The 17,276-nt window shown below is 45.1% G+C and overlaps 1 protein-coding gene across 2 annotated transcripts in view; it reads left to right on the forward strand.

Annotated features, from left to right (window-relative positions):
• Nucleotides 1-6,878: 6,878 nt before the first annotated feature.
• NLK (nemo like kinase) overlaps nt 6,879-17,276 on the forward strand; it is a 1,539,426-nt gene continuing 1,529,028 nt past the window's right edge. Inside the window, exon 1 of one of the 2 annotated variants that reach the window (XM_069615020.1) lies at nt 6,879-8,473. In XM_069615020.1, the coding sequence (XP_069471121.1) occupies nt 8,091-8,473 (383 nt within the window). In that variant the 5' untranslated portion in view covers nt 6,879-8,090. The remainder of the gene's footprint in view (nt 8,474-17,276) is intronic. The other variant, XM_069615019.1, reaches the window with a different exon arrangement.

Genomic DNA, 17,276 nt, shown 5'->3' on the forward strand with positions numbered 1-17,276 from the left:
GTATGCGGCGCCTCTAGATGTTTCCACGCTAACCTGGAGTGTCTTTTCCCTCTTTCAGATGGATGAGAAGTTCCGGAGGCAGAGTTCCCCCAGAGCGGCTGGGATTCAGGTAAGCGTTTGAAGCTTGTACAGTATTTAAAAATAAGCAAAGATTTGCAGAATGCTTACTAATGCCTATTTTCTGTTCTTTTCGCTTTTCCTTAGGAAGCGGCGTGCCGGGATGGGAATGACACCGCAGAAGATGCCCGCAGAACAGAAGGAGCGATGAATGATGGGCAGAAGCCCAGCAAGGTAAGGCTGTTCCTAACGGTGTTCTTGTTCTTGCAGGAGCTGAGCGCAGAAGAAAGATGCAGGCCTAGTGCAGACCGATCCGAACACAGTGAGTGTCACGCTGCAGGTGCAGAAAACGCAAAGCATGTTTCTCAGCCTGGGTGTGGCCTAAATAGTCTCTGGGTATCCCAGGTGTCTCTGGGCTGAACCACACCCAAAAGACTAGACCGCACATGCAGTTCTGGGAACCGAAATATGTGGGGGCATCCATCTTGTCTCCATCAATGCACTACAAGTCCAATCCCCAATGTTATCCCCCAATGTTATCCTATGGGAGTGAGTGAGTCTGGTGCCACAAGCGCCAAGTCTGACTCCAAGTGGGTCTTTGGAGGGAAGGAGAGGCCCTTGAAGGCCATGTAGGTGGTTGTGGCCTGGCTCCAGCCTGACATCTTGGAGGGCTGGGGACATGAGGGCCAGGAATCATGACATGTTCCCCACCTGGTGGGCGACACAAGGACTGTGTCCTCCCCTTGCCTCCATCCTCATGGGCAGAGGGGGCCCAAAAGAGGGAATTGCAAAGACCTGTCACCTGCTCCACAATGGCAGCCTGCAGGCTCAGCGCAGATGATGCAGTGACTTGCTGGCCAGAAGACAGTCGATGTGGCCCCCAGTATTACCCAGGTGCGGCATTGCCGGCTAGTGGAACGCACTCCACTTTGGGTGAATGGAGAGAAAGAATGACTGTCCCTTGATGACCTGCCGATGTGGCCCTGCTGCAGCTTTCCCAGTAGTGGGGGGAGATTCCCACTCTCTTGTGGACTGAGACTGATGGGTTGCCCCCATGACCATCCTGCTGATGTGGCCCCAGTGTGGCTTTGCTGGCTAGTGGGGTGCTCTCTACTCTTTTGCTAGAGTAATAAAGTTTGATGTGATAAAGTTCCAAAGGTGCGTCTTACATGCCAATGTATATATGTGTGTAAATTCATACCATGACAATGAGGTGTTTAAAATTCAGTAATAATGCAGACGTGCTATGCTTAAAGTGGGCTCAGTAGTAATGTGTACTGTAAACTGTGATCCTGCGTGTGACTCTCCTGCTTAAAGTAGACCCAGTATAATAGCATATCATCGGTGGTTGCCAGAACTGCAAGTGGGTCAAGTAGTTACCACCATCACTCACAAGATAATTCACTGAACCCCCTGTTACGAAGTAATGAGTGTGTATGCATGCACGTAGTTAATAAAAGCGTCCTGAATTGCAGTTGCTGATCGGGACCTTGCAGGCATCAGACGCGTATCTTAGTCTCCTTCATTGTGTCCGTGTGTGTGCGGTATGCGAGGCACCAGTTACCCATGGCCCCAATGTGATCAAAGCTCAATTTTATGTGATGGATGTCAGCCCCCATTCTCTCCTGAGCTGCGCCGCATCGGAAGCCCTGAACATCGTTCACTTCACATTAGCGGTATACCAGTCAGACATTGAACAGCTCCTGAGCAGGTTTGATAGCCTCTTTCAGGGAATAGGAAAGTTAAAAGCTGAACCGATTTGCCTGCACATTGACGAGACTGTAAGGCCCACTGCTCTCAAGCATAGGAGGATACCATTCCATTTAAGAACGCAAGTGGAGAAAGAGCTACAAACACTGATATACATGGACATTATTGAAAAGTAGAAGGACCCCCGCCGTGGGTGTCGCCAATCATAGTAGCACCTAAACCCAAACAACCAGGTGCAGTCCGCATCTGTGTGGACATACAGTTGCCCAATGCGGCTATAAAGAGGGAACTTCACATTACCCCGACACTGGATGATGTTATCAGTGAACTACAAGAGGCGAAGGTATTTTAAAAATTGGACCTACGTCCTGGGTACCACCAACTTGAACTTCACCCGGAATCACGGTATATCATAACCTTCACAACCCACGAGGGGTTTTATCAGTTTAAGAGACTGACTTTTGGCGTATCGTCTGCCGCCAAAGTGTTTCAGAACACTATCAAGGGATCACTGGCTGGTTTAAAAGGGGTCCTCAACATGAGCAACTATATTCTAGTCTTTGCGTCGTCGGAAATGGAGCACATGAAGAGGCTGGAACTGGCCCTACCAAGGCTGAGCAAATTGGGCTTGATGCTGCACAGAAGTAAATGCAAATTTCTCAAGGACCGTATAGAATTTTTCGGGTTTGTCTTTCACGCAGGAGGAATATCACCCGACCTGGATAAGGTCCACAACATTTGCGAAGCAGCAGCACCAGAGTCGCCAGCAGAAGTCTGCAGCTTCCTTGGCATGGTGAATTACTGCGGCCGATTTATCAAGGGACTTGCATCGCTCTCGGAACCTCTCAGAGCCTTGATGAAAAATGATGTGCCCTGGACATGGGACAAGAAGGAACAAAAGGCGTTCTAGGAAATCAAATTGGCACTGTCTGATCAGGACACCATGATGGCCTACTTCGATCCGGCTATCGACTCAGATATTGTGGTGGACGCCAGCCCCGTAGGCCTGGGGGCTGTACTGTTGCAGGCAGCCGCACAATGAAGTATGCGACCCATCGCCTATGCAAGCAAAGCGCTGTCCGAGACAGAGAAAAGGTACTCTAAAATAGAAAGAAAAGTGCTTGCAATACTATGGGGTTGCCGGCACTTCCGCCTTTACATCCTTGGGAAACCAGTGGTGGTGGTCACTGATCACAAGTCTCTCATCCCCATTATGGCTGGGGCATCCTCGAAACCTCCCCCACGCATTGAACGCTGGATGTTGTCACTCATAGAGTACGGGGTGAAACTCCAGTACAGGCCAGGTACGAACAATCCCGCCAATTACCTGTTGCGCCAACTGAACCACAGGCGGGAGCAAGGCCAAGGGGAGATCGTCGCAGGTCAAGAAATAATCCACAATGTTGTGTAAGTGGCCATGCCAGTGGCACTGTCTCGACAAGGCGTCGTCAGAGCATCCGATGAAGATTAAGTATTCAGGGTCATTTGGACGGCCATAGGAAGTGGGAAATGGAAGGAGATACTGGGCAACAACGCAAGGTGTGAAATAAGAGCGCAACAGGACTTACAGGCGTTGTGGAAGGTGAGACACGAACTGTCCATTTCAGAGGAAGGCCTGCTCCTACGGGGCCGACATATAGTGATCCCGAAATAACTGGTGCCAAAGGTGCTCGAACTGGCACACACAGGTCATCAGGGGTCTGCCAAAACAAAGGCATGGCTGAGGCCGAAAGTGTGGTTTCCCGACCTGGAAGAGAGACTAGATGAACATGTGTGGAGATGCCTGCCGTGTCAGGCCGTAAGTCCAGCCGAGAGGGCACCCCCCATCAAAACCATGGAGAGGAGCGAACAACCGTGGGGAACAGTCCATGCAGATTTTGGTTCAACGGACAGAGGAATGTACTTCTTGGCCGACATAGATCAATGGTCAAGATACCCGGAAGTAGAACTGGTACACCGCGTGTGACCACACAATCCTAGCACTATAGAAAATGTTCGCGACCCATGGGTTTCCAACAGTCCTATGCTCCGATAATGGATCACCATTCCAAGGCGGTCAGTTTGCAAAGTATATGGAGGAAAGGGGAATACAGCACAGGAAGGTAACGCCCTCTGGCCCCGGGTGAATGGAGAAGCGGAGAGATTCATGAGGACGTCAAACAAGACGTTTCAGATCGCTGCAAATGGAGGAGGAGAACTTAGGAGAAACCTGTTCGAGTTCCTACGAGAGTACAGAACAACCCCCCATCAATCCACTGGGGTTTCCCCAGCGGAGGCCCTTTTGAGACGATGCCCAAGAGGCCTCATCCCCGAGCTTGAAGGGAGAGCACCAGAAGTGATCGATGATGCCCAGGTCAGACAGGAAAGGATGGTCAGGAACAATAAGGAGAGCGAGAGAAGACATTTACTAGAAAAGGAGGTGCCAGTGGGCGACACCGTGCTGGTCAAGAACCGCCATCCGGAGGGGAAAATGTCACTCACCTACGAGCCGCAACCCTGGAGAGTAACACATGTAAGAGGGTCAATGGTAACCGCTGCCAACGGGCGGGGAACTGTAACCAGGTACAAGTCGTTCTTCAAGAAAGTGGACTCGAGTCTTGCAGACGGGCCGCCGGAAGAGACATCTGAGCCAGGGGCCAGAGAAGTTCCACAAGAGGCGGAAGGGCCAGAGGAACAGGGACCCAATGAGGAAGCACCACTGCCGACCTTCGGGAGTAGCAGTCGGTACCAGAACAGACAGGGTCGACAACCCCCTGCTCGATTTAAAGACTTTATTATGCACTCAGAGAACGGAGCCGTCAGCAGCCAAGATTAGGCGACTCATGTTGAGTCAAAGTTATGTTACATATTGTTGTTGTCTTTCTGTTTTAAAGAAAAGGAGGGATGTTACGAAGTAATGAGCGTGTACGCATGCGCAAGCCTTGTTTGGGCTCACGCATGCGCGTAGTTAATAAATGCGTCCCGAACGGCAGTTGCCGCTGGGACCTTGCAGCCATCAGATGCATATCTGAGTCTCCCTCATTGTGTGCATGTGTGTGCAGTATGCGAGGCGGCCCGAGGCACTCGTAATGGCTAACACTGCCCATACGTTGGTAGTGGACCCCCTGTAAAGAGTGTGTATTGTAGTGTTTTAATTTGACCAACGAGTGCAGTGTGAGTTGTAGCGGTCTCTGCAACACATGCCATGTGATGTTGTTATTGTGTCAATTGTTTCTTTTCACCCTTGGCACGGGATGTTGTGACATCAGCAACCAGCCACCGGCTGAGTCACATGAGTCGCAAATGAGCATGTGACCCACACCAATAAAAGTGCCGAGCAGTCTTCTGCTCGGCAGTTGCACGCCGTCTGTATAGATGCTGCCGTCCCGAGCTGCATCAGGACAACGGGCATCCTTCATCTATGAGGGCCGGTCACCCTGACCCTTATAAGACTGTGCCGTCATCTTCCTTTTTTGTCCTCATCACATCGGTTGCTCTGACCGCTCACACATAATGTCTCCATATGGGGTTGCTTTTGGTACTCTTGTTCAGAGAGGAATTGCCATAGCATTTCGGTGCTGGACTGCCCATGTGGGCGGGACAAAGACTGATATGCAAATGGCTATTTCCCATCTGTGAAAGGTACAGTGAGCAAAAAGCGTGTGCTGCAAACTCTCATCTCAGAACAGGTTATCATGCCATATTCTTTCTGGAAAGGAGCGCCTGCTACCTTCTTTGAAATGTTTGCAAGGAACTTGGGGTTGGTCACCCTGACTTACCTGGGGGCAACCAGACGTGGACTCCCTGCGCTCAGAGACAAAGCTTCACCTCACTGATGAGGCCCAACAAGGCTGAAACACGTGTATGGGGTTGCTTTTGGTACTCTTGTTCAGAGAGGAATTGCCATAACATTTCGGTGCTGGACTGCCCATGTGGACAAAGACTGATATGCAAATGGATATTTCCCATCTGTGAAAGGTACAGTGAGCAAAAAGCGTGTGCTGCAAACTCTCATCTCAGAACAGGTTATCATGCCATGTTCTTTCTGGAGAGGAGCGCCTGCTACCTTCTTTGAAATATTTGCTATACAGCAAACACAACACACCTTACAGGATTCCCACTACCTCATTAAAGCGAGGCATCAAGGCCACATTGTGTGCTGTAAAGCAAAGGGTTGCATATGCATTTGCTGCTGAGCAGCATGAACTAGACTATCGAAAGAACACGACTGGGTCTGTCTGTCAACAGTGAGATCTGGGACAAAATCCACTTCTCCAAATACTGTCCTAAATATGAGGAACCGTCACTATATTGCATGCTCCTACAAAAACACTAACTTCCTAAAGCTTGATGACGAACAAAAGGCATTCGACTACAAACCCCAAAAGTGACAGAAAAGAGAAAAATATTTATCAAGAGAGGCAGATTAACGTCTATACAATATTGTTTCGACACCTACAGCATGAACACGGTATTGCGTTGGCAGCACTTGATGGTATTACGAATTATTCGGGTGGTAAACGTTTTCAAAAATATTTTTTGTAATGTGGCCCTCGGAGATAGCTGGTGGTATCAATTAGCTGCCCTGGTAAAAAAAAAAACAGCTACAGATGCATCCATCAAAGCTTAAGTCTACGCTTAACGCAGACGGTGATGCTAAATGACAGATGCCCCGCCTGCTTAGCTATTCCATTGGGCGAGCGCGAAAGGTCATCTAGCAGACATGTCACCTGCTTCCTTCCCTGCCATTGGCCTGGTGTCTTGCCCTTTAGCCTAATTCGCTCTGCTCCCATTCGCCCGTCTATTACTTCTATTGAGCGCCGGTCAAAACAAACGTAGTTTCCTGCTTTCTTTGGCCAATTGGCCCGCTCCCCCTATCATCCCTATCATCCCTTACAGTGATCTTACTTCACCTTAAATTTCAAATTCTCATTGGCTAAAGCACACTTCTTACCCCGCCTTCCCTTAGTCGCACAACTGGAAGAGCAGGTGGATAGTGTCGTACTTCTACGCGCCGATTTTGATTGGCCAGCATTCCACTCCATCTAGAAGCAACAGGAGGATCTAACCGTCACATTGCAATTGATGGAAATGAAGTTGAGCCAATCGCCTTTCACTGTGCCTTTCCGGCTCCAATGAGACGCCGTTCGAGTGGGTTGAGTTACGCGTGCTTGCCGTTTGATCCTTGTATCCGGCTGGAGTGACAGAAGGGGCTCTTATCTGTCTGAGGGATCCGTGGGTCCGGAGGCGAAAGCGAAGCAATTTTAGGCAGCACGCTGGAGGGTCTTCCTATTTGACATATTTCATAGTGTTCAATTATTTACCTCCACTCTCCCTGAAGCAAATACAATTTTCGTCCGTCGTATGACATGACCATCCCGCATAACTATTTCTCTACCCTAAATTCTTTTTTTGTTTTTTTCCGTTACATTTATTTTAGCTCCGAGGGATAATTACAGCTCATTTTGGAGAGCCCATGAGTGCAGTAGGGATACAAGGGATGATTTATTTTGAGGATGCGGCAGTTCAGACTTAAAATTGCTGTTACTCAATACTATATCAGTATTACAGGAAAACGGCCAATTTTAAATTAGGCATAAACGAGTGAAATACAAACTACTGAGAATAGGCGGTTACGTGTGCGGAATAAATCTGAAAGCTTATACATTAAGTGCGTATCATCAAATAAATAGCCCCAACAAGATAAATAGTGAAACATTCTATCGATTTAATATGAATGCATAGTATATCAAATACAAATGCCATGTAAAATGAAAAATAAGCGCAGGGTGATGAAATGCATTATATGGACTAAGTACGGAGTAGGCCAAATATAAACGCCTTAATGTAATAAGAAATGCATAGTCGTTTAAATAATCAAGTGGATATGTGTTAACGTCCTGTGATGCAGTAGAAATATCCTGTAGAGTAAATCTGAACTCTGTTGAGGACAAGTACTTTCCAGCAAAACAGAGAAAGTGGTCTAGATACTTGAAGATGGTAGGTGTAGGCAGCTTTTTATTTGTTGGATGTTGCAGTGAAGAGATACCGCAATTTTCTGCCTGAAAGTAATTAAAAACATGCAAAATATGGAGTTTTAGTAGCGTCTGAGTGCTGTGTCAGTGAGAAGATGGTGAGTGGGCAGTTTAACTGAAAATAAAATGCTGTACCTGAGGTGCTCAGATCTGAGCCTTTTGTCATGGGAGATGTGTCTGTCTGAGTTTTTAAGAAGAGGTGCCTAGCTTATTTTGCAGCCGAATGACAGCGTGACCGTAGGGCAGGCTGTGTTTTTTTAATTTTATTTCTGTTGACTGTCCCTTTGGGGTACAGCTGCCCATGTAAACATGATGGCAGCATACAATGGAGGGTCGTCAGCGACTGGTCACCACCATCTCCCGCAGCTGCCTCCCCCTCATCTGCATCAGCACCTTCCGCATCACCTGCACCCTGGCTCAGCCGCAGCAGTGCACCCAGTGCAGCATTACACTTCGGCGACAGTAGCGGCAGCAGCGGCTGCTGCCATGTTGAATCCAGGGCAGCAGCAGGTATACTTTCCATCGCCTGCTCCGGGTCAAGCACCTGGGCTGGCTGCAGCAGCCCCGGCTCTTGTGCAGGCTGCAGCGGCTGCTGCAGTGAAGACACAACATCACCAGCACTTACATCTCTCACAGCACTTGGATATTGAGCCAGACCGACCCATCGGATATGGTGCCTTTGGTGTAGTCTGGTAAGTGTATACACCCTCTGTTTGTGCAGTTGGTGTATGTAGTTACTTGTTGGTGACTGCACGGTTTTCTATGGAAAGTTATAGGTTTCTAATCTGCATTGCTTTATTGTATTTGACATGTTTACATATCATTGTTACAGGTATTTTTCATAGTGCATAGCTGTCATTGGTGTGACTTAGTAGATCTTCTTGCCCGAACGTGCTGTAGAGCTCCAGTAGCTGGCAGATTGAAGTTGTGTGTCTTAATGCGCGGTGCGTTCTTCGTACCATTATTGGCCGCTTAGTTTGGGGCAAACAGTATAATAAGGCCTTATTTGAAATACTGATTGTTTTCCCAACCGCCTAGAGTCATGAGGAGTTTACCTTATAAAAGAGTCAAGGTAGTTTCTATTTTGTGTGGCGGGGCGGTAGAATAACCCCTGACCAAATTAAAATGAAACACTTCTATTCAATTTCTTCTAAATCCCTCAATGTAGGATAAAGCAACAAATCAATTAAATCACTTTGTGTTCATTCATCTGCCTGAATATATATACAAATCTCATGCTGTCTGGCACATGAATATCACATTCATCTACTCAAAAAGTATATTGTGCATTTGTCTTATTTCAAATTTCTTATTTAAGTACAATCAAGACTTAGCGTTCTGTTCAGATTCTCAAGTCAACAACTAGTACAATTTGCATCTGTTATGTATACAACATTTCTTTATATATAATCTTTTTTCACTAAACATAGATCTACTTGTTTTCACCCTTTTATTGCATCAATTACTTTGTATTGCAATTGGGTCTTCCGAATGATCAAAATTGTTTAAAAGTACAATTGTGTGGACGAATCGTTCCTTAAATGGTTCGTTTCTATCAGTTCAAAGATTGATTTGCAATAATTTCTGAATTCTGATTGGATTATTCATGTTGATGATATTGTTTGTTTAATTTCCTACAAAAACCCAGTAATTCGTTTAAAAAATACATATTTTATCCTGGTTATATCAATGATTGCTTTTGTATACTTTCATTGATTACAACTTTGATGTTGGTTAATTTTCTAGTTCTTTTGGTGACAGAACTTTAAAGAATAATTTCTCTCATATAATGATAAAGGTAGTGGACCTATGGATTTAAAGAACATCTTTACCTTCCAAACTTAGGTATTTTTAATTTCCTTAATTGTTTGTATAGAAAAGAGAATATCACCTTCTTTAAGAGGGTGTTAGTTTTTGTACATTTTCTTTAGTTGATTGGTGCTACTGGTTTTCCTCTCATTAGGTGTTCTTTTCTGGGAATGATTGTACTCTCCTGCACCTAAACACATGCTTCCATTTTAACTATATAAATAACATGTCTGAGGTGCACTTGGTGAGATCACATGCATACTGTGATGGCATGATGTTCTGTTTTTTTTCTAATTTTTATTTTTTTTAAAGGATAAAACACAAGAGAAGAACTGAACAAATAAATCACTTTTGATTACGAGTGCCTCCTATTTTGAGGCATTTAACAATTGTTTCCTGTATTTTTTCCACAACTGAATAGCTTAGATGTTGCATGTCTGCAAATAATTACAATTAACAATTAGTCATTTTTTAACAACTCAAAACAATTGAATTCTTATTATTACTGGAGCACAAATTGAGTCACTGTTAGCTATTTGATTCCTTTGGGACACCGGTTACAGTGAAGAGTCCTCATATTGAATCTCCTGTAAATCATAATGGTCTCCTTTGTGACAGCTAGTTTCCTTTGGGGATCTCTTGGGTTCATCTCAGTAAAGGAGAAAATGCAATCATTTCATTCAGCCCTGTTTGATGTGAGCTCAGTTTCAGACTCCACTTTTTTTCTTTTCTTTTTATGATAGTATCTATGTTCTGATAGGGCGTAGGTTTACTAACTTCCAAAATGCTCCATTCCAAATCCTCTGTGTGTGTGATTGTTCAATGTAATGATTTACTAGCAGCAGAACATTTAGCAGTGTTGTGTGTTTTCGGGATAGTTATTGTGATCTTCTTCAAAGGTTGACGTATATAAATTTGCCAGACTGAGGACAAATGATGCTCCCATTGCAGTTCCTTTGGTTTGGAGAAAAAACATCATATTTAAACACACCGACATTTCTGATTAATTCTAGCTCTAAACAATCTACAATAACTGTGGTGGGGACATAATGTTGCAGTTCTCTGCTATTCGGCAAGTTGTTAGGATTTCCGCAGCTTCTTTTTGTGGAATACTTGCATACATAGATTCCATGTCAAATGTTACTAGGATCTCTTCTTTTTTATTGAATGCCTGGTCTGCTACCAAATGTATCACATCTCGGGTATCCTGTAAAAAGGACTTGTTTTTTTAGCTAGTGCATTCAAAAAGCAATCTACGTACTTGAATAGTGGTTCCAATATAGATCCCCATCCAGATACTATTTCTCCATGGGGGATTTGTTTGATTCTCGTGTAATATATACAGAACTAGAGTCCTTGCTCTCTCAGTTTAAGACTTCAAAGTCTTTCTCAGAATTAATGTTACTGCCTTTCACAATGCATATTTCGTTTTATATCCTGTTTGATTGTATTGCTTGGATCTGTTTTGAGATGTTTATACTTTTCTCCATTATTGAGAAGTCCAGGACAATTTGGTCATATTTTGTGGCTTCCATAAGAGCTATTCCTCTTCCCTTGTCTGCTGGTTTTGTTATAATATTTGTGTCCATTTCTAATTTTCTCAAGGCAATCTTTTCATCTTTGGTTTCCTCTTTGGTTAAGTTATTTCCTACTAGAATATTTTTGAGTAGTGTTTTGTGTTTAGTGACATTTCAAAGTTCTCAAATGTTAGTATCTATGGCAGCATCCTAACATCTGCAGGTATAAAGGTGGAAGGATTTTTTTGAACCCTTGAAGGTTATCTTCACCTATTATTAATGAACTAAGCTTGTAATCTGTAGACCAATAGTATCCGTATGTGGATCTATATTGGAACTGCTATGCAAGTTTGTTGATTCTATATAAGTATTCCACAAAAAGAAGCTGTGGAAATCCTAGCAACATGCCTACATAAAAGTTAATTGCCACATCTCGCCCCATCAAATTTACAGTAGATTGTTTAGAGCTTACATTAACCAGAAATCTCTTAATTTTTAAAGAATTATTTTTGTCCAAACAAAAGGAACTGCAATAGGAGAAGCATTTGCCTCCAGTCTGGCAAATTTATGTACGTCAACTTTGGAAGAATATCACATATAAACAATCCATTCTCGGAAAATATACATTGGCAATGTTCTAATGTAATGGCAAGGTAATAAACATCTACTTTGACTGTTCCATAAATGGCTTAATGAAAGAAATCCCAACTTAAAATGTTCCCTGTAGTACAGCAAACAGGCATTAACCTTTCTGGACATTATGATTAAGTCAGAAGAAAACGCACTATACACTACATTATATATCGAAAGAGACTTTCTATTGTGTTTTATTGGTTAAATATAACCTTTTAACACAAGGAAAACATTTTACAAGAGAATTACACCAATGCATTAAAAGCTTCTTACAATATCTTAATAATAGCTAATTATTTCTGCCACAGCTTAAAAAATCATTAAAAGTAATACAAATATCATTAGTCAAGACAAGAATGTAGATGGTTTCCCCTAAAACAATAATCAACAAAATATTGCAAATACAGTAACAGGTCTGATTACATAATCTATTCAATGGATTTTTCAATCTTTTGCCAAATATAAAAAACTTAAAATTCATAATTTAATTAGTCCCAGAGTGTGTGTGTATATATATATATATATATATATATATATATATATATATATATATATATATATATATATATATGACCAACATTGATCCGTGTGCAAGTAACGCAAGTCATAAAACTGGTTCTTGTATCCTCGTTCATACACAATAGTTGGGGCACTACAATCGGTTATTAAATGTCACATAGTTTCTACTTCCAAATGGCATAGGCGACAGAGTCGCTCTTCATAAGGAACATGAGTCCAAGCTCCCATTCTCGACAATGTCGGTAGTTGCTCAAAGCGCAGGAGCTTAACGAACCATCTCACTTTAGTATTCTGTATATTCTCAATGTAACTAAACGGGCTATTAATTGTAAATCTTGGCCTTGCATATTGGCACTAGTTGGCGTTATTACCCAGTTCTACCATTCTATTATCTCTGCCCCAGATTGCAACTCTTTTTTTTGATTTCCTTACAGACATATCCAAAATGAATAGGAGTTTTAATAATAAACCCTATCTCATTAAAGAAACCACCAATTTCATTCACCCAATTCTTTATATCACTGGGAGAGGATTCCATATCCAATCAGCTGAAGCATGATTATCTTCTGTCATTTAGCATTCCTAAATGAAATATGCTGCTGGCTGTCTTTTTAAGTGTAAGCAAAGAAACAAGGCCCAAATCACTACAAAATCTGCTACGGGTACAGAGTTAGGAAGGCTAATTGCCCAGCGCCATAACTTTCCTTCAAGTATCTTCAGCCATGCAGTTTCTTTATCAGCATACACTTATAGGCCATACAAGGCACAGGGCACAATACTTGTTTTATATAACTAAAAGACCCTCAGTGAAATATCAACCTTTTGTTGGATAAAGCTTTCTATAGCATTAAACATTGAGTCTTTTTGTTAATTATTCTGGCCAAATGAGAATAATTGAAAGTATCCGTGATGGTCACAACTAAATAGGGATACTTTCTCAATGGGTGCACCACCTATTTTCCAAATAGACTTATTTTTCCTCTTTTTCCTCGATTTTGTATAATCTTCATTTTTGTTTTATTCCAGTTAGTAACCAATCCAAGAGGCTACGTTGCAGACCTACTGCTGTTTGATCGAGGATCACTGCGTCACCCACGTAAATATGCTAGTGTCCTACGCAGGGTGGAAAGTTGTGACACTTTTTCATTTCCTCATCCAAGTCAGCAACATATACATTTTAACAAAATCGGAGCAAGTGAGCATCCCTACTCCATCCGAATTCTCTTCTATCAACTCAGTAAGAGCGCCACCTTGTTCCATTTTTCCTTGCACAGCAGTATTGGAGTAAAGCTCCTTAACAAAGTAATGGATCAATGGATGGAACCCCAATTGTTCATTTTTCACCACAGTATTATTTGGTTCACTGTATCGAATGATCCGGCATAATCCACAAAGCAAACATGCATAGTCTTAGTATTTAAATTCAATACTGTATAAATAAGATGGGTTAAAACCCACACATTTGATAACATACCAAAAGCTTTTCTAAACTGGCTTTTAAAGATTTTCTTTTTGCCTTATCCAATCATTAATTTTTTTCAAGCAATAACTGAGCAAACATTTTTGAACTGGAGTCTACCATTGCTAATAATCAGTAGTTTGGGGGGGTCTTAAAAATCGGAATAGAGGGGGGGCGTGGCTTGGAGTCGCCACAAGTGCATGACTTCTTAGAAGTTCCTGTTGGGCTCTAGACAACAAGTGTAATTACTCCGGTTCTCCGCTCTGTTGCTCTATAAAATCTATATGGCTGGAATGAGGAAGGAAAGGAGCTGCAATCACTGGTGAGCGGACGCTGTATGACACCGGGATCGCTGATTACGGGTGAATTGAATCTGTCAGTCCCGGTGCGAAAACAGTAAGAAAATGGCCACAGTGACTTTCTGGAGTTCCACAGAGACTGTACAGGGGGGAACCATCACACGTAGGCAGCCCTCTGGGTCTGGCGTGGATGCAGTGTGGGCACGGAACAGCCTGACACTAGAAGCAGTGACGGTGGACTCCCCAGGCATCTTCCTCTAACATCATAGCACCGGAGCCCAGTGGCGGGTGCTCCGGACCCGCTCGGATGAATCCGGCATCCTCGATTTAGGAGCCGGGGCACCTGGCACCAAGCAGCGCTCCATCGACGGCCCTTCCAACATTCCCTTTTGCACCTCAGAGGGACACGGTGGCCGCGCCGGGCAGACTCCGAGGCTCCTCAAGTAAGCACCATTGCCCCAGCCGCCTGAGTGTTTCAGCGCACCTCCCGTGCCTTCACACTGGGTCCCCCCCTGCTCTTACTGCACGCTGGGGTCCAAAATGCACTGTGCAGCCCCCTCCATAGTGACCGGCCGCAAGAACGTCTGACTGGCTCAGCTGAGGCGCGGTGCCTCAGTGCTTCATTCTGAATATTGGTGCAATTTCTGGGTGGAGGACAGGTGATTCAGCTTCACGCTGGGAGCCCCCAAAATTGCATGAGCCCGGACCCTGCTGATTCGAGGTGAGGGCACGGCAGGCCCCTCGGGGTAGTGCCCCACAGATATTGACCGTTGGGCCCCTCCTGCAACATCAGGGCTGAGCTGCCACAAGAAGTAGGCAAGCGGCTGATGGAGAAGCAGCATCCCCGCAGACACTCTGAGACTGGTGGGGGCCATTAGCCTTACGTGAACTGCAACATTCCAATCCTGCTGGGCGACCCAACTGGGAATCTTCGTTGCAGTTGCCTGCATGAACCTCCTCCACAGAAGTCTCTAGCCCACACAGAACCATCATCAGGACCACCAGCATGTCTTTAGCGGAGGGGAGGCTCTGATTGTAACTCTCAACTGATGGACCTTGCCAACACTTCCTGAATTCATCCCCAAGAGTTGCCCGGGCCCCTGCTCAGGCTTCCAGCAACGCAGTGGCTCTGGACAGACTGTTAGCCTAACCACGCATCTCTCCCTGTAGCACGGACGGACACTTGGTAGACATAGGCGTTCCCTTCAAAGGAATCCCCCTGAGCTGTAATAGGGGGCACGACCCAGCATGAGTGACCTGACCCAAACCCCACAATCTCGGGGTATTCCCAGCAGATGATCTGTCGGAGTAAGGGGAACACAGGGCTCGCAGCACCAGGCAATCCTCTTGAGGGTGGGTCCCACGGCTACCAGAACTCGGGGGGGGGGGGTGGCAAGCAGGGGTGGTGGAAGCCTCACTTGGGTGGACTGAGCAGACACCTCCCCCCAGTTTACCGCCCTCTCCCAGGTTTCGAGTCGCAAGGGCAAAGAGTAGCAAGGCCCTAAACAAACAGACATTGCCACACTGATGGGGAACAACGCCCCTGAGAAGCCACGGAAGGGGGACCCCCCAGGGAAGCGAGCAGGAGGCTTTAACCCTACCCAAGAAACCCCAGACTCAGAGTACCTAGTTACGAAATCAGATCTGAGAGACTTACTCTCAGCCCTGACGAAACAAATCCAAAAGGGGACTGAAGATGTAATGAACAAGATCAACTCCCTTGATAAAAGGGTTGAAGCAGTGGAGAGCCGAACAGCCGATGTGGAAAATGCTCTATGTGAGCAAACCTTTGAATGGGAGAAAGGCCAGGAGTAGTTGTTGGCCCTAGAGGCGAGATGTTAAGCACTTGAGGCAAAGCAGGAGGACACAGAGAATATATCGAGAAGGAATAATATTTGCCTCAGAGGAATCCCATCATTCATTGCGGATGCAGACTTGGAAGGTTATGTAGCAGACTTATTCAGATTTATAATAACTCTCCCAGATGAGTCCCCGCTGAGATAGACAGGGTGCATAGAACGATCCTGAGACACTCTGCCACAGCACCTCCTGACGTCCTCCCAGGGTTCACTTCTTTTGAATAAAAGAAGAAATTATGCGTGAAGCCAGATCAATGCAGCAAATCCCCTTCATAGACTCCAATATCCTCCTATACCAAGACCTTGCAAACTCCACTCTTCAGAAAAGGAAAGCCCTCAAACCGCTTACTGAATGGCTTCGTGAAAGAAAGGTTTTGTACCTCTGGGGTTTCCCAACATCCTTAAAATTCACCTGGGAGGGTTTGCAGTACCAGATCCACTCCCTGAAAGAAGCCGAGAGACTCATGGGTGTCGGGGGAGCAAGTGAGGAATCCGATTAAGAGATGCACTCTCGGAATCCCATCAAGAAGCAATCTGCAGCGACATGGACGCGGGTCAGCAGAAGGCATAGGATCCGTGGCCCACCCTGCAAAAAGCCTGAGCCAGACTGAATCGAAGTCTACCCCATGCTGAAATTCCAAAGAACTTGTTGGGCACTTACACCGTTTTGCCTGTTGATGGTCCCTATTGAGCCCTATCTGATGTTGGGGTAAGATTGTTGGGCATATAGCCCCTATTAAGGCCAACCGTAGCCACGGGTGAGACGGAAGTGGGGTGGGGCAGAAATTGGGAAATTCCCCAGGTCCCGGGCTGGAATGAAGCAAAGAAAACCTGCTTACCAATTCTATATCACACTGTGACTTCGGGCGGTTGCTGTGTCCGGCTGTTGACACGTTGGGCCCAGTTGGCCATCTGAGCTCGTTGTTGGAGCTTTTCCAGTTGCCCCGTTGGGAAAGTTGGATTGCAAGATTGGAGTTGAGGGGTGGGGAGGTTGGGGAGGGAGGGAGAGAGGTGGGGATAATCCCATTTGGGTGGGAACTACTCCTCATCTCATGTTGGGGAAAAACATCAATATCCTTCCTAGAAACACATTGCCAGGGCATTTACCCTACAGCAGCACATGACATGGAAAGTATGACACTATCCAAAGCCAAACTCACTACCTTACCTCATGGGGCAGGATGATGTAAATGCACTCAAACTCCTCTCATGGAATGTCCAGGGTCTTAACTACCCGGGCAAGCATAGATCCGTGGAGCACAAGCTCGGGCTATTATTGGGGGATTTAGTACTCTTTCAGGGGACTCATCTGCTGCAAGCCGATGAAAGGCGTATTAGATTTAAGAGCTACAAAAAGGCATTCTTTGCCGCATCCGGGTCGAAGAAAAGGGGAGTAGCTA

Source organism: Ambystoma mexicanum, chromosome 9, assembly GCF_040938575.1.
Source record: "Ambystoma mexicanum isolate Mex_15411 chromosome 9, UKY_AmexF1_1, whole genome shotgun sequence".
Classification (NCBI taxonomy): Eukaryota; Metazoa; Chordata; class Amphibia; order Caudata; family Ambystomatidae; genus Ambystoma; species Ambystoma mexicanum.